At 39.6% G+C, this 19081-nt stretch overlaps 1 protein-coding gene across 1 annotated transcript; it reads left to right on the top strand.

The window, feature by feature from the left end:
• Positions 1 to 13255: 13255 nt before the first annotated feature.
• LOC309693072 (fibronectin type III domain-containing protein 7-like) lies at positions 13256 to 18622 on the top strand (the record flags this gene model as incomplete). The annotated part of the gene is made up of 11 exons (XM_082512048.1): positions 13256 to 13286; positions 13379 to 13642; positions 13767 to 14027; positions 14142 to 14402; positions 14537 to 14794; positions 14967 to 15227; positions 15825 to 16082; positions 16793 to 17053; positions 17262 to 17528; positions 18458 to 18532; positions 18579 to 18622. 11 exons carry the CDS (start codon positions 13256 to 13258, stop codon positions 18620 to 18622), a joined length of 2241 nt encoding a protein of 746 aa, XP_082368174.1.
• Positions 18623 to 19081: the final 459 nt, after the last annotated feature.

Below are 19081 nucleotides of genomic sequence, written 5' to 3'. Positions count from 1 at the left end.
AGACAGATACAAACTTTATAAGATTTATATATATCTTTTCCATATGGGAGCTGCACCTCTGCAGCTTTGCACGGCGCTCCTCCCAGAAACATTGGTTGCCATGGACTTTTTCATAGTGCAAGTTTCACTTGGCTGAAGTCTTTGAAATCACAAATGGCTCTGGTATTATGTTCAGCGTACTGTGAACAGTGCTGGTTATCAGTAAGGAAACTGTAACTCTCTGTAGGGAATAGTTGGCATTGAATAGTAAAACATGAGCCATGACTCTGGCAAAAGGCATTTTGTCGAGACATCTAGATCTTCGCAGCTTGTGTAACAAACACCAAATTGAGGTGTATAATTTCCTTGCAAAAAGCACGCACATAATAAAAAAACCCACCACATTAACATTCATTTCTCAAAGCACTCAAAACATGAAGGGAAATTTTTTTCTGTGTGTCCTCAAACCTGTTGAGGCTTTCTCAACCTAGGCTAACTTCATGCCGTGATGGTGACCGTGAAACCATATTTTGTCACAGTATAACATTTCATCAGATTATGTCTCATGAGGTTAAAGAGACATTTAGTAGTCAGGGGAACCCTGAGTTCCAGTGCAGGGCTGCAAACAGGAAATTACTCAGGAATCATTCAAGTAATCATTACATTTGTGAGCTCCTGTAGATTCTTCTCCGTTTATAGGCGTTGCTCAGCTGACCTGTGCTGCTTCTGTGGCTTTGACATTTACTGCTCTTTGTGAATTTAACAAGCAGTTTTCCACGATGTATGGAAGCAGTTGTTACACGAGCCACCGTGGCAGTTTTCCAACCCTTTGTCAGTATAAAGCTAAAACTTGGCAACTGTTGCTAAAGACCATCTTCACTTTCAATTCTGCTCAACTGCAACCAAAGTCTTTCTAGAAACAAATCCTGCCACGTGGCAACCTTCTTAAAAAGCATCCCAGAACCTATTTAGGAACTTCTTTTATTTTCGCGTATGGATGTACTTAACATTTGAGTTTATTCTGTTAGTAAAGTAAAAGTGGTGTCAATGATTACAACAACTTTTCATCTAACTTCCACATCAGAAAGAACTACATTTTGGGTGTGGAAAAGTATGCCTCTCTCTTCTATATTGTTCATTAAAGTATGCCTTTGTGTCTTACTTTGTGCCAAACTGTGCCATTTCCTGTATTAGGTGCAGTGTAATTAAACTGTGGATGAATACCTGGAGAAAGTACCAGACTGAAAAACATATTTCCATAATGCTGTGAAACTTCCAACAGATGTCTGAACAATGGCCTTCATCATAGTAGGGCAGTGGTTCTATAGCTTCTTCTGCTATGTCCCTTCCATTGTGCAATTTACAAATAATTACATTTCATCCTTACAGGTTGTATTTATCAAGTTTATTTCTTTATTTATTACAAAAAGTCAACAGCTTTGATCACTTATTTTGCAGAAAATACTTGAACTCTACTCTAACTCAAATCCTTCAGTGATGAGAATTTTAAATGCATTATTCTAAGTTTCTTCTTTTGATTCACAGCATTTCTCCAGTATGCACATAGTTATGGTTAATTTCTTGTCAACATGTTCTTATGTTCTTGTTTTAGACATTATGCTTGACAAAAATGTAAAGAAATGTGATTATTATTTAAACATGAGTTGGTTAAGGTGCTGGGATGACATGTTAACACCTAGCAGTGAGCATAAGAACCTGACGTGAAAGAAAAATGAACTGTTATTGATTAACATAATAATTCATTATTATTATTGTTATCACCATCATACAGATATAACACGATAAATTATGAAAAAATGCAATTACGCACTAACTGAAATCAGTGTGAATTTTTTCTATATATTTTTATTTTAGCATGTGCATAACATCACTAATATAACCACTATTATATTGTCTAGGGTACACTGTATGTTATACTGAATAGATGATGATGACTACCTTAAACTCTAATATTACTTGATTAAAAGCAGCATTTCCTTCAACATCATCTGCACCATTTTCACTTATACTTCTTTCAACAAAGCAATGTCTCATTTTAATATGACTCACTTCACCAGATAGGTGGCTGCTTATTTGTGTAACCATAAAAAGTGAGGTTGGAAAACTGCAAAGTGCTCCTATAAACCATTACATTCACAGTAAAACTACAGTGTTTTGTACACTACTGCTCATGAAAGTGTTTTATATTGTAAAGAAATACTGTTATTTTCTGCAGAAGAAGCAGTGGCCTTCAGATTTGTAGAAACAGAGAAAATAAAATGTCTGTCTGAAAAAAGTTTTCCATTTTTCACATAATGTGTGTTTTAAAAATGTTAGCTAAACTGCAATAAAATGTTGGGGTTTACCATTTCATGTTTTTACTCTGGTCATTCACCCTCCCTGCAGGAGACCTATGCCCACCAAATGTCAGGGCTCTGTGTGCGGGCAGGTGGAGAATGTGGATCCAAGTGCAGAACTCAAACACTAACTTGAAACTCAAAACCACAGCTTTATTGCTGGCACCAATAAAACAGAAACCAGACATGAACAGACTAACTGGACCACACAGGCAGGATCTAAGGGTACGACGCAACACCGAGCATGGGAAAACACAGGGCTTATATACACAGGGTAGTAACGGGGGAATCGGCAACAGGAGGGAGACACAGCTGGGAGAGATCAGGGCTAACGAGACAGGGGGAACAAAGCCGCACACACTAACATAAGACAAAGACTTTCACAATAAAACAGGAAACATGAATTACAACTCAGAGACACAGACTCAACACAGAGAGACAGAAAATGACACATGGAACTGAACTATACATGAAACCACAATTCCTAAAACATGGATAACAGAAATATGAAACTCTAATAATAATCATCACGACCACAACAAGAGAACAAGAAAACAATCCATGATGCAAAATTAAACCAAAACATCATAAACTCAAAATACTGGGTCCAACGGACCCGGAACCGTGACACCAAAAGAGCAAGCACCTAACTTTGAGACGCCCTAGGGAAATCAGAGATTGAATATATGTATCCTACCAAGCAGCTTTCATGCATAATATTGTCGCTGATTTGAATGCAGCTGTCATTAATTCACCTCTAGGTTCCTTACAGTGTAAAGCCAACTTTATATAAAGATGAGCGTAGCTGTTGTGATGTCAGAAGTTGCTTTGTGGGCTACTGTTTTGGAGTGAAGAGAAAAAACATTTCCAGCATCAGGCTGTAAACATGTTTATTTCTGTTCTAAAGTTGTGCATTTTAACATGGGCGTGAATTAGCATTGACTTGCTTTTAAACTGAAGTGGCCATTCAAGGATCTGCAGTTTTTGTTATCTGGTCAATGGATTCATTTTTAACCACTGGAGATCACCGCTTGGTGAGAAGCCAGAGGCAGAAACAACCCAACCCTTCTGTGTTGTAATGTCATTTTATGGAGGCCGATTTTTGGGAAGTTGCAACACAGGATCCTTAACACCGACCTGTAATATTGTATTCCTCAGGACAATATCACAGCTAAAATATCAAGATGTTCACATCATTTGTTCATAATTGCTCTTTTGCCTAAGAACATCTAAAGTTTCCTCACAGTATTCTAGCCCATATCCATTTTCACACTGACTTCCTTTTTTGTAATACACGAGGAGGAACCATAGGCCTTTATTCAAGTGTGACAAAGATCTTTTTCAGCCCAGCATGTAGCCTACATAATGTCAGCTCTGGGATTAAGATATCTAGGAAGAAATCAGCTTCACTTTTTGTTTGTACTAAACACCTGCAAAAATTCAGTTTATGAATTACTCAAGTTAGTAAATCTCTGTGCGTTAGGAAGTTCATCCCATCTAGATGAAGTCCCAGTTTACAAGTTTACATTCCTGACTTTAGTTTCAGGTGCATTTCTTTTCTTTGCTTCAGCAGCCCCTCCCAAGTTCAGGTCATTTACCGCGCTCTCATGTATTGTTTCTTGAAGAAAAAGAAACCACTAAATGAATAACGATGTGTAAACATTCAGTTACTTCAACAGAAAAGAAAAAAAACAACTGAACTAATGAATCAATCATGCTTGGGTTAATGAGCAGTAAGGCTTAATAGGTCAGTAACATTATGTCGCAAACTACGGCTCCAAATATTAGGTACGACAATGCTGTGTTAACATGTGACATATGACTTATGTGGATGAATTAATATTTTTTCTCTTGTGATTTAATAAACACGGCTGAACTGAGAGATCCTAAAACTAATCTTTTGTTTTCTGTAGTTTAAAAAACAGAAGACTTGCCACAATGTCATACAATAAATGAATTCTTATCAATGACTTTGAACAACAAAAAGACTGTTTGATATTGCAAATAATAAACACAAAATAATAGATACTACAAATAGACAGCAAGGAAAATGCCTGGATCGAGGTTAGACTGAATAAGAGGAAAAAAGAGAGAGGAAGTGAGAGAGGGTGATGACCTTCCTGTCATCCTCATTTCAGGTAAACTCTCATCCATTTATCCATCCCGCCCTCCATCCCTCCCTCATGCTGTGTTCCCAGGGCAGCTTATGCTGCCTGGGGCTGTTGGAGGGACAGCCTGTCCTCTATTTGAGGAATACTGATTGGTTCTCAGGCATACTGAGTTAAAGCTCAAAAGAATCCAGCACACCTTTTGCATTTGACTCCCTTGTATAGTAAAGTAATTTTAATCCCGCTCTCATTGTCAAAGATGGGATTGTTGGGAGCCATATGCTTTTCTTTAGCTTTGGTAAGTCTAACTCGGCTAAATATAACTTTTTATGTTAAAATCTATAAAACTGAAACAGTTGTATGATTTTTCATTGTTTTTATTTACAGATACTTCACATTGCAGAAGGTAAGAAAATGGAGACATTTGCGTGACTATGCAGGTCAAAAGAGCTATGTATTAGCATAATTTGGTCATTTTTAAACTTATGACCATGATAATGACTAGACTATAATAGAATAGAAAATATCATTAAAGCTCAAGATGTCACACTGGCTTCTGTTCAGTGTGACATATATGTGGCTGTATTATTTGTTGCTGTGCAACCTTTAATGTCAAAGTTTATTGCAGTGCATTTCCATTTCTTTCAGGATGCAACATCGTGTCAGCAAGTCCATCAAGTGCCTCATCAATTTTGGTAAAATGGAAGGAATATCCTGGAACAACAAACTATGTTTTGGACCTTCGGGAGAAAAACTCTCCACAGTCTGCACCAATTATAACGTCCATATCCGGATCCCAGACTGAGAGGAACATCTTTGGTCTAAAACCAGGAACTGAGTATAATGTGACTGTCAAAGCTTTTGTCTTCTTCAGTGTGGCGTGTGTTAATTCCACTCTGGCTTCCACAGGTAAGTCCAACATTTTTACAACAACACTGATTGATCATGATTGAGAATACTGTCATTTTTTATGTTGACTTCCTTTAGCAGTTTATGTGAAATAGTCTCGCCTGCTCTTTCCCACCAGTCCCTGACACATCACAGATAGTTGAAGGGCAAGCACTATCAAGTACTTCAATCAAAGTAACATGGACAACAGTGCCTTCAGCACAGAAATACTATCTAGAGGTGTACTCTCAGACCACTGGAACCGTGATGAACTTTACATACACCAACACCACAGCTGTGGTAAGAAACCTGCAGCATTCCTCCAACTATGACTGCTATGTCTACACAGTTAACCAGGCAGGCTTGGGAAGCAGAAGCAAAGTGAAGACCATCACAACCTGTAAGTGACCAACTTCAATTAGAATGTAGAAGTGTTTTAGGGTGGATGGGTATTTTATAGTCGCTCTCTGAAAAACAGGTAACTCTTGCAAATGTTTGGTAAATTTAAAAAAGAGAACGTTCAAAGAAATCTCATGACTTTTTCAGGGGGACAGGAGCAGATATTCCAAAATAAATGCATAGAAAGTGAAAAATTACATTAAAGCTATGCATTTATAAATGGTAGCTTGACCCTTTTTAATCAAAGGTCTCTAAGAATTAGAAACTTGTGTAGAAAAAGTATTTCACTGATTTGTGTCAACTATTTAAGAGTATTCATATCTGAATAAATCCCACTCTCTTTCAGTGGTGCAGCCTCCAGTCGGTATTACTGCAACACAGACTAACCAGGTTACGGCAAGAATAACGTGGGAGCCTGTGAATAGGGTCCTTTTATACCATGTCAGGATTCGCAACCTAGATGATCCCAGCAGTCAACCCTCTTCATACAATGTCTCAGACACCAAGCTGGATGTTCAAGGCATCCTCCCATGCTCCACCTATCTGATATCAGTGTTCTCATACAGCATGTTCTTGGTGCCGAGCGAGCCCACGGACTACACATACACCACCAACAGTGAGTCTGCAGAGCCACACAATATCAATAACTTGGTGATTAGGATCTAGGTCAGCCATTCTCTCTGAAGCGTCCCTTTCAGACACTTAGAATATGATCCTCAAGGACAATTCAGATGTTCTGAAAACCTATTTGTTAGGTTAGGTGGAGGCTGATGGGAAAAGAGACATGTGAGAAGATTATTTGGGTTTTATAGCACTCTACTATTAGATATGAGGTTTCCCTTCAAATACAGATTAGAGGCAATGTAGCATCAAACATCAGTGAAATGATATAATTTTCTGAAATAAAATTATATTAATGCGTTGCTTGCAGAGCTGACACCTGTTTCATCAGTATCAGTGGACTACAGCTGTACCACTAACTCTGTCACCGTGTCTTGGCCGGCTGCTTCGGGGGCCACGTCCTACAGGGCCGTGGCAGTTGGCAGTAATGGCACACAGCTGGAATGCACCAGCCAAAGCACCAACTGTCCAATTAAAGAACTGAGCTGTGGCCAGGAATACAAGGTGTATGTAATGCCCATGTCAGACAAATGCAAGAACTTCATCCACAACACCTCAGCTTCTTTTAATACTGGTGAGACCGAATAAACACACACACACAAAGAAAATAAAGCAATGGGGTTCCCTTTAAAGTCTGTTTTTATCAGGGTTTTTATGAAGTGTGTAAGCAGCATACCCAACCAGCTGAGCCTTTGTTCACAGCGGGATTGTTTCCTTCTTCAGCTGTAAAAGCTGAAATAATCCATTTTGTTTTAAATAAGGAAGAATCTGAGAGCTCATATTCCAAATACACGTATAGGTTTGGTATTGAAAAATCTGGCATTTTACTTTTAAGTTTTAAAATAAAGAAGCCAATCTGAAGAGGGACTAAAAAGAATGAAGAAGAAATATAAAGGAGTTTGTTTTAACAAAGAAATGTAAAGCAGTGATTCTCTATTGATGTCCCACAATTAGGTATAATTGTCCACAAATCAAGCATAAGGGGCATAAGGTGGTCTAGTAAGTGGTCACGTATTTCAAGCTTCTACCTTGTAAGGGAACTTCTATAAATGTCAGACTTTCAGAAAGCTGCTCTTGAACTACTGGAGACAATATACAACTCTTTTCATAAGATCAGCAGAAGGCCTCATCCTGTTACACAAGCATGTGTAAAATGTTTTTAATGCTCCTTTAGATTAGACGTTGAAACACTGAACATCTTTATCGGGAGAGACGATTCATAACTAGCAGTATTTTTACCTATTGCATGATTTCTATTGGTAAATATTTGGCCCTCCAGCAATAGTCAACTGGATGTCAGGACTTTATTGTCTATTTTGGGCAGGCAGTTAATCTTTTCATCTCACATATCCCTCCATTCAGTCGGGGATCTCGGAGCTGAGAGTGCGTGTTCAGCCCCACCCAATGGGTCACATTGTGCTTGGCTAAGTTGTCGTGACTTGGATGCTGCTGAATATAATTTCATGACAAGCAGCTCTAACATGTCAACCACCCACGTATTTAATTCGGGACAATGAATCCTTAAGTCAATCGAGTGATAAAACACCTTTTTAAAAAGAGCAAATCCCTGGAAAGGGCAAAGAAAAACTCTATTTTTTATAATAACAATAACAAGCTCCACCAATCAGCTACAAATTAATTTTAAGACAAGGATTGATGTCAAATTTAAGAAGAGGGCTTTTTCCAAGTATATTACACCCACTTGTTTTTACCTCAGGATAGCGATTACTGGTGTCACATTGGTCTTGCGCCTAATGGGAATACTTGTTTACAAGTTTTTCATTCCAAGTTCACACACTTGTTTTAGTGATCACTAGGCGTCTCCTTTGAAAACTGGGTCTCCTTTTGAGATTTGCTGTCTATATCATATTGTGTTGTGTTCAGCCAGTTAAGAATGAGCCTGTGTTTAAGTGAAACCTGAAACATTATACAGTGAAAAGCAACACTGGAGCGCAATCTTTAGTATCAGGGCGTTTTAACCTGAACAGAGATTTGAGAAGTTCACCTTTGATGAGGATATTTAATCCAACCAGTTTTGTTTGTTTGTTTTTAGCTCTCCTGCTATCCATTCATAGATAGCTCTACCATCCATCCTTTATATACAGCATATACGTCATGTCTGTGATGTGCTATTTTTTAAATGACTCTATGTCTTCCCATCAAGCCCCTTGTCCTCCAGCCAACCCGATGTTGTTGCGGGACTGCGACACTGATGTCATCATTTTTTCATGGAATCAGACAAACGAAGTAAACCACTACTTAGCCAGGGCAGTCGACTCCAAGGTATTATATTTTAGATTTACAATTGCTTATTTTTGTCAAATAATAATTGCACAACCTTTTTTCCGCCAATAAAAACATCTTGCTGAGAACTGAATGAGAAGATTAATTTATTAAGCTTTAGAAAATCTGGTAGGCAGATTTCATGCAGAACTAGATAGTCTGTATGAACATTTCCAGCCAGTTTCTTAAACTAGCTCCTTAATCTTTGCTTGTTTAACACTGTTTTTCTCATCTCTTCAAATTCCCAAGACTTTATCTACCTAAGTAGAAAACAGAATCATAGAAGTTGGATTTCAAAAAGAAAGTTTATGAGAGTCTTGGCATACACATGATCTTAAAGTGGTCAGATCAACAGAAACCTAAAAATTTTCCCTCAAATGTTGACCTTTGTGATAAACTAGAACATGTAAATTAGCACTGGCTAAATATTAAATATTCTTCTTTGCACCCAGGGAATGGTCAGGCAATGCATGACTCAAGGAAACAATTGTTATTTCACAAATACATTCTGTGGACGGTACTACTCCTTCACAGTTCAATCTGTGTCTGGGAGTTGCTCAAGTGGCTTCAGCTCTCCTGTTGGCGTTCGCACAGGTATGATTTCAATAAATCTGCAACATAATTTTGGGTAACTAATGTCCCATTTTCTAGTGAATGATTTGACAAATTTATCTCACTGGGGCTAACTATTTAAATAGTCTTTTATCTGCAAATGATTACATTGTTAACATTCCAAATTGTAACAGTTTTTGAACAGGAAATTTAACGTATTCCTGGTTCTGAGAGAAACTGAAGTGCGTTCTCATATCAGCTCTCTGTGATGAATGTGATGAATCCAATTTACAATTCAATATCAGTTGTGTTCAGCTTCTCGTTTATATAAATGCAAACATTTTAGTACATTTATGCAATTCTTTATTTCCACTCTTTCCAGCACCCTGCATTCCGCAGAATCTGGAAACAGTAGCCGACTGCAGCGTTGACAGTTTGCTCAGCAAGTGGGACAATGCTGAGGGGGCACTGTACTACACCGTGGCAGCTGTGGGCAACTACAGAAACAGCAGCTACAACTGCAGCTCAGTGTCCAACAGCTGTGTTATGAAGGGCGTCAAGTGTGGAGACCATCTGACCGTCACCATCAGATCTTTTGACAATGACTGTCCCAGTCCAACAGTGCTGGGGCCACCGGCTGAGACAAGTGAGGAACACATGTTAGAGCAGGGGTGGGCAATCTCAGTACACGAGGGCCGGTGTTCCTGCAGGTTTTAGATCTCACCTTGGGTCAACACACCTGAATCACATGATTAGTTCGTTACCAGGCCTCTGGAGAACTTCAGGACATGTTGAGGAGCTAATTTAGCCATTTAAATCAGCTGTGTTGGTTCGAGGACACATCTAAAACCTGCAGGGACACCGGCCCTTGTGGACTGAGATTGCCCACCCCTGTGTTAGCGCCTCAGACATCTGCATTTGCATTCACTCCATTAATCCAAAAGAGCACAGACCCATTTTTACTGCCAGGAAAACTATAGTAGAGCCGATGTTAAAACTTTAACATGACTTTCCTCAGTGTGTAAAGGGGCAGTGACACAGGTTCTTATGGGTTAATTGGTTTATACAAATCTTAATGATAACTAAGATTTTATCAGTAAAACATATTTAGTATGCCAACCAAACCAATCTCAGTGTTATATTTACATATTTGCATATTTCGATTAATTAAATGTTTATTTTTAATAGCATTGGATTAATTGAGCCAATATTTTATATGCAACAGGATAATCTGTATTGTATCTACATTACTCTAAGTTGCATTACTGCAAATTCAGCTGTTTACATATTAAAGTATGATAATAATAATAAAAAAAAAAAGATGGCTCACAATTTACTTACTAAAGAATCAGTGTGTAGTATTTAGTGGTATCTTGCGTTGAGGTTGCAGATTGCAGCTAACTGAATACCTGAACCTTACCAAGCATGTAAGAGAACCTATGGTGGTAGTAATGTTTACACAGGTGGTTCAATCTAGGCTCAGTGTTTGGTTATAGTAAAACATGGCAGCACAACATGATGCAGTCTATGGTGGATGACCCATTCCTACACAGCTATGCAAGATTCATTCTAAGCTTGACAAATGATTAACTGCAAGTGAAAACATTATGAATATATTATATTACATGTCTTTGTTACATTTTACCAGTGGATATATATAGAATATAGCCAATAAACAAGCAAGTACTAATTCTATTTCCAAAGAACAATGTTTTTTAATGTCTTGCTGCATAATTTAATTGATTATCTTAAAAGTTTTGGACTGTTGGTTTGTTAAAAAAAAACCTGTAAAAGACATGACCTGAAACTGTAGGAAATTTTGACTAGAATTTTCAAGCCTTTTATAAAGTTGAAGAGTAATTAAAAGAAATCTGTAGATGTATTTGCAATAAAAAAAAAAACTAAAAACTAAAAATAGATCGTTTACTTAATTCTAGTACTGTGAAAGTGTTCCAGGTTGGTATTATTATTAACTTGCTTGCTTTCTACCTCAGCCCCATGCACTCCCCAGAACATCTCAGCAGAGAGAAATTGTGCAAAAGACTCCATCTCTGTGAAGTGGGAGATGAGCAACGCAGCACTTTTCTATGTTGCAATGGCAAAGGACAGCAATGGGGTCATTCATAGCTGCAACTCCTTGGATATGTTGTGTATGATCAGTGGCTTGAAGTGCAGCACCAGCTACAAAGTCTATGTTATTGCCTCCAACTTCATGTGCAACAGCTCTGAGAGTGACATGTTTACCATAGAGACAGGTAACCTCTAGTGAAGATGCTCATTTAGTTACTTTATGTAAAAGTTGCCAAGATGTGCATCTTTTTTCTGAGTGAGCATTAATGACAAAAATGTCACAGTCATATTTGCACATTTCTTTTATTTTATTAAAAGTTAAATACAGTTTTGTTTCTTTCTGATTGATAATGGCCCACTTGTGTCATTTCAGTTCCCTGCCCACCAAATAACCTCACTGCCACCCTGGACTGTGCAGCCAATGAGGCTCTGATTTCGTGGCATGGAAGTGTGAGTTCCTACACTGCTACCATTATAGATTCAAGTCAGCGACTTTTAAGCTGCAGTTCCACTGCAACCAACTGCAAAATACCTAACCTGAAATGTGGCGAGCTCTACACTGTGACTGTCAGCCAGCATGACGGCAACTGCTCCAGCATGCCCTCTACGCACATCTACATGGAGTCTGGTAGGAAAATTTTCAAAATACATTAAAAACTGACCACATGTCAATTTGTCAGATCTAGCGTAGTGCTGATAGTCTGAAAAGGCCTAAAATGCTTTTTGTACACAGAAAAAACAGTTTTGATTTATTGTAACAAAAAGGTGTGTTCCCTCGGACTTTCCTGAGACCACAAGAGTCATTTTGCTCCACCAGCACCTGACCAGTAATCACTAACCAGGGGCTACATCCATTTATGAAGTCTAGAGCTTAGCAGTTTGGAGTCAACTGATTTTGACACTAGACAGAGAACTGACCGAGAAACTGAGGGAGACTACACACTTGTACAGTAGACTGTCAATCGCATGGTAGACCTGCCAAATTTAGCTTCTTAACTCTAATGAATGACATTAATTAAAGTGATCAACATATTATATTCACTAATGCTACAACACTGAGCCCTATACTAGCAATACTAGGAAAGTATTTACAGAGGTCATAGATCTTGAAGAGTCATCCCCTGCTGGCCACTAGAAAGAATGTAGGTTACAGGCGCTTTAGCGTTGGCTTAGTTTTCACACCCAGATACAAATGATCTCTTTTCTACTAAGACAGACAGTGAGGCTCTAATATAATGGATCTTTGCCTTTCCATTTCCCTAAACATACTTTCGATATTAAGTTTGACAGAAGTATTCGTTTTGAATATAAAATTAAATGAAAGTTATTGATTCACCAATTCATTTCTTAGCTGCCTGCCTTCACCCAACCTTCTTATTTTTCGTTCAGTTCCTTGTGGGCCAGCCAGCGCAAGTGCCAGGGTGGACTGTGCATCAGGCAATGTGACAATAAGCTGGAACGCATCCCAAAATGCAGAACGTTATATCGTCAAAATCTCAAACGGCACCATGCCGTTGACGTATAACACCACACAGACAAATCTGGCAGTCCACACACTGGAGTGTGGCCAGGAGTACAAAGTGAATTTGATGTCCTTCAATGGCAGCTGCGTCAGTCGTCCTTCAGAGTTATATTTCAGGGAAGGTAAGAGAAGTTAACCCTATAAAGTTTTTTTATTTCATTGACATCAGTGGTTCTACTTTGCTACCTACTAAGATAGTTTCTTCATTAAATAACAGCTGAGCTAATCAGAAAATTTCACTCCCAGTTCCATGTGTACCCACTAACGTTGAAACAAGGAGAAGCTGCAGCCAGAATTTTGTGGACGTCATGTGGCAAGCAAGTCGGGGTGCCATAAACTACACTGCTACTGCTCTGGATGCAGATGGCAGTTACTTAAAGTGTACATCCAATGAGACATCGTGCAGGCTGGTCAATGTAATGTGTGGACATGTGTATAATATCAGTGTGGTTGCTGTGGATAACACGTGCACCAGCATGAAGAGCCGCACATTGAAACTACAGATAGGTACACGCTGACAAAAATATAAGTTAACACTGCTTATGTGCAATCACTGTCAAACTTACACCATGCATGTGTTCTGTGTCGTTCCTCTGCAGAGCCCTGTTCACCCTCTCAGCTGACCGTCTCAGTGAACTGTAGCAGTAACTCTGCCAAGTTAGCCTGGCAGAGCAGCCCCAACACAGTGTCTTATACTGGCAAAGCCATAACCGCAGACGGTCACAATGTGACCTGTTCCACAACGACAGAACTCAGTTGTAATTTGGAGGGTCTGCAGTGTGGAAAGATGTATAACTTCACTGTGTCAGCTTCAGATTATTACTGTCAGAGTCCAGACAGCAAGCCAGTCATCCATACAACTGGTAAGAAGCAGTAGCACCTCTGCTTTTATTCTACGTCCTAATAACCCTCTCGTACTTATCGAATCCCAAACAGCAGTTGAGATATTGCAGACGAGTAAGTCTAACTGTTTTTCTGTCATCTCAGCCCCATGTACTGTGCAGAATATGCTGACCACTCTTAACTGTACCACCAACATACTGACCATCAGCTGGACACCGGGATCCATGCCAGTAAACTACAGCACCACAGCGGTGATGACAAATGGCACTACACTTCGCTGCGTCACGCAGAGTTCTAGCTGTACGATGCCTGAGTTACAGTGTGGACAGCAGTACAGTGTGAGAGTCAAGCCCATCAGCAGCACATGTGAAGGACCCAGCAGTGTCCCGGAGATTGTAAATTCAGGTATTTTAGTTGACTTGTTAAAGTTTATGACTCTACGAGCCATGATCTCACTCGACATTAAAATGTTTTTTTTCTGTCTTCCTTTTCCTCTTTGTCACATCATTTCTCTCACAGTTCCCTGTGTTCCTGTGAACATCCAAACCCTGGTGGAATGTTCCACTAACAGAGTGTGGGGATCCTGGGATGCAGCTCCTGGGGCAATGTACTACATCTCCACACTGAAAGGAGCAGGAGGTTTCTCTACATCCTGTCAAACAGCTACCCAAAGATGCCTCTTCTCTGGTCTGCAGTGTGCTCAGACATACATGTTCAGTGTGATGGCCTCCAACAACAGGTGTAACAGCTCAAACAGCGTCATGGACACAGCAACAACTGGTAAAATATGGACTAAAATATTTTTTGTAGGGTGTGAAAGCACAGCTTACAAATTAGATTTGCTAACAAGTGATTCTTCAAGTTGGGCAAAAGAAGATTATCTCAGCGTTCATTTTCTCCACTTTGACTTCCAGCACCCTGTGACCCTACAAACGTGGCTGCTACTCTGAACTGCCTCTCTGATGTGGTGACGGTTACTTGGAGGGCCAGCGCCGGCGCAAATTATTACACAATCCTGGCTGAGGCCAGTGGACATGTCGACTCCTGTAATTCCACTGGTACTTCCTGTGAACTAACCAAGATGCAGTGTGGGAATGACTACACTGTGACTGTTCTGGCAGGGCACACAAAGTGCAACAGCTCCATATTTGCTAAAACCAACATTACAACAGGTACTTTCAGTTTTGGCACAAAGAATGACGTCAGGATAAACTGAGTAGCTCAAATTATCCTCATGCAAAAAAAGAATGAAATCTTAAACTTCCTAAAACTGCCTACAATTATAGATTACTTAACCAGAAAGATTCCTTTAATCAGCACATCTGTAATGTGTTTTGTGTGCAGCTCCCTGTGCTCCAGTAATCCAAGACCACTCACTGAACTGTAGCTCCAACCAAGCTTTGGTCACCTGGGTTAAGGATGAGGATGCCATGACTGTCATGGTCAATGCAACCTCCAGTATGGGATATATGCAGTCGTGCAGCTCATCTTCCAACAACAGCTGTGTCCTGGATCTGCTGTGTGGAAACACTTACACTGTAAAGGCTGTCGCAAAAGGACCTCAGTGTCAGAGCAAACCCAGCTCTGCTTTTCAGATTGTTACAGGTAAAGAATATAAGAAAAAAATTTGACTTAACAATTGCTGTTTCTTTTTGATGTCTTTCTCTGATTTTCTTTTGAAAACAATTCAGTAGTGGTGGTTTTTATACTTTAAAACAGTACAGTTTTTATAGCAAAAGAAAGAAATCTGTCAGCACAACTTATATATATATATAAAAAAAGTTTTGTTAAAAAAAAATAATCTTGTAGCCCATTGCCCATATCGTCTTTTTTGTTAATTCACAGAACATGTCCTTTTTCACCGTAGACCCAATTTAAAAAAAACGCACACACATACACAGAAATTTTTCTACTAAATCTTGGAAAAAAAACAGATAATAGTACTTTCTATCATTTATCTATTACTTAATTACTTTGATGTAGTTTAAAAGACCTTGACAGAGGTCTTTATTAGCAGGAAAAGCGTAAAACATCTGAAAATACAGTTAAGTCCAAGTCCAACCAGCTGTCCAGATTAGAGTCTTTGCTTGGCCAATTCTGGCCCCCAGACCTAATGTTTAACAACCCTATCATAAGGTTTAGGGATGGGTTAAAAAAAAGGTTGAAGGTATTCAGGAACTGAACTTGTCTTCTCTCACACAGCACCCTGTACCCCTGCAAACGTGGAGTACCAATACTCCTGTGACACTGGCATTGCTTTTGTGAGTTGGGATGAGACTTTGGGCAGGAAGAGATTCTATGTGCATGCTCAGTCTGGAAATCTCACAGCCTCCTGCAGCACCAGCCAGACTGACTGCTCCCTGCCCACGCTGCTTTGTAGTCGCACATACAATGTAAAAGTAGTAGCTCTGGCTGACTCCTGCAACAGCAGCGTGCCCGGCGTAACGACTATACAGACAGGTAAGACGGAGAGGATGTAGATGCAGGTGATGTATATACAGCTGGGAAAGTCTGTGGGAAATTCAAAAATACTATTTCTGATTACCATGAATACAATTTCCAATTTCCCCATGTTCCCTTTTCTACTATCGTAAGTATCCAAGTGTAGTAAACTGTATATAATACAGTAAATTCTGTATTTCTTTTAAAATACTTAGTTGAAATGCCGAGTAATGCATTGGATTAAAAATTATTTAACACATTTATTTAAAAAAATATATATAAATGTAACTTTTAGCAAATACATGGCTTAAGATAGCGGTCCCCAACCCCCGGGCCACGGACTGCTACCGGTCCGTGAGACGTTTGGTACCGGGCCTCGAGAGTTGAGGCGGGCGTGAAATCTATGGTTTTCAGGGTTTTTATTGGTTTCTATCCTTATTTTTTTATTGTTATTATTGTTAACTTGTTTTCTCTGGGTCTTTTCCTGTGTGTTATGAATAAGTCTTCTTTTTTTGGTTACCAGTACTGGTTTTATTTTGTTGTATTTATCCACGACACCTTAAAGGCCGGTCCATGAAAATATTGTCGACATAAACCGGTCCGTGGCGCAAAAAAGGTTGGGGACTGCTGGCTTAAGAGATACCAGGTGTAACTTCCTAAAAAATTTAAATGAGGGTTAATTAGGTGGTGTTTGTACTCAGTGGTTTTTCCTTTTGTTTTCCTGTCAGCCCCTTGTGCTCCAGTGAACGTCAGTGCTTCCCTGTTGTGTGACAACAACACTGCGGCAGTGAGCTGGCAACACAGTCCTAGTGCAGTGTCCTACAGTGTGAAGGCAGTTGGCAGAGACGGCGACCTCAAAAGGTGTGCCACAAACAGCACAAGTTGCCTGCTACCCAACATGCACTGCTCTCAAACCTACATTATCACCGTCACTCCCTTCTCTATGCGCTGCGAAGGCAGAGAGAGTTTCCCATACACCTACAATGCAGGTGAGATAATGCCAAATAAAAAAAATAAACTGGATAAACTTGGCTTTAATCAACTTTATGCATTCTTTAAAATAACCACTAACAATATTTATTTAATAATTATTATATCTATCTTTTATTAATTCAAAACAAAGATTTCGCTTTTAATATTTTTAATTATATTTAGATTTATAACCCGTCCAACTTTATCTCACCATCTTTTTCGCAGGTTCCTGCCCTCCCACCAACGTCCACATGTCTCTGCAGTGCGATGGAAATGTGGGCCGTGTGACCTGGGACCCTGCCCTTCGAGCAGATTTCTACTTGGCCACAACCGCACCTTCTCTCACGGACAAACACATCCACAACTGCTCATCCAATGGAACAAGCTGCTCCCTTACAGACCTCCACTGCGGAGAAACAGTCGTTGTCACTGTTGTCACCATAGAGAGAGGCTGCACGAGCCAACCCAGCGTACCATTCACCTTACAAACAGGTCAGAGAATTGAACCATCCATCCATCCATCCATCCATCCATCCATCCATCCATCCATCCATCCATCCATCCATCCATCCATCCATCCATCCATCCATCCAACTTTTGTAGTGTTCAACAAATACAGCTACCATAGAACTAAACGTCAGATACAATGTACAAATCTGTTTGCCTGGTACTTTTGTGCATCAACATTTTATTAATATGTTATAATGGCTCACATCTGCCACGTTTCAGTTCACCCATATGCAGACCATAACACAGAGCAGAAAGTGAACTTATTTTTGAAAAGATATAACAAAAGTCGACAAAGGGTAAGGTTACTAAATTCAAAGGGTACAAAACCTAAACCAAAACCTAAACAATGCAACAGAACTAGGAACTAAAGAACTTGCAAGAAAGAACCAGAAAAAATGATAAACAATCATATAGACAGTTGTCCTGTCAGATATAACCAACTTTCAGGAAATAAAATAGAACTTACGCAGATTTTGTCTTACCCATCCATCCATTCTCATTCGCTTATCCTTGTCAAGGGGCAAAACCCTATGATAGGCTGGGACATGCTCTTTCCCCCATAGGACAAGAGGCAGGGTACACCCTGGGCAGGTCACCAGGGCTAACACAGAAAGGCAGACAACCATTCACACTCACGGACATAAAAAAATTGCTTGTTAACACATAAGATAAGCAAGACAGTTGAACGCACAGTGATCTTAACACTAATTAATGCCATACCAATAAGTTGATTCTGTTCATCTGGACGTAAAGTTTCCAGTGGGAGACGAATTAGGTAGGTTTTTCAGGTAAAATCAAATCCAAAGACAGGATCTGTTGTTGCTCATATTCTATTTCTAAAATAGTGTTAAAAAAATCACTGGGACACTAATTATCAAATTGTCTCTCTACCTGTCTCTCCCCCTTCTTAGTCATCTGCCCACCCACTGGTGTGACTGGAGTGACAAATTGCAGAAACAATGACATCACAGTAAGCTGGGACCCAAGTCCAGAAAGCGGAGTGACCTATTTCATCTACTCCCAAGGAAACAGTGGGATCGCTTATAACTACTCCACAACTCAGACGTTCTATGTGATGAATGGGCTGCAGTGTGGACAAGCATATATGCTCTCAGTGGCTGCCCAGGACCCTGACTGCACCAGTCTCTTGAGCAAGCAGATAGAAACTGAGACAGGTTAATATCTGGATATTTCTGGGTTTGTTCACCAACAAAGTACTGGTTTGACATCCTTTGCAAATAATTAACCCCAGTTTGGTCTTTTTTTTAATGCAGATGATTTTGTTCATTTCTCACATAATGACTTGTTGTTAATCTCCTTACTTCCAGTTCCATGTCCTCCAACCAACCTGACTGTCAAAACTGAATGTGCCACAAACTTAGCAATTCTGAAGTGGGCACCGAGTAGACATGCCATCTCTTACACAGCCACATTAACTGGTACCCACGGCCACTTAGTTTCCTGTGGTACCAACAAAACAACCTGCTCATTGAAGGTGGATTGTGCAAAGCAGTACTCAGCTTTTGTGGTTGCTT

This window comes from Aulonocara stuartgranti (assembly GCF_965226115.1).
Source record: "Aulonocara stuartgranti genome assembly, chromosome: 17".
Classification (NCBI taxonomy): Eukaryota; Metazoa; Chordata; class Actinopteri; order Cichliformes; family Cichlidae; genus Aulonocara; species Aulonocara stuartgranti.
The sequence above is the reverse complement of the archived record's forward strand: the minus strand, read 5'-3'. Positions and strand labels throughout refer to the sequence as shown.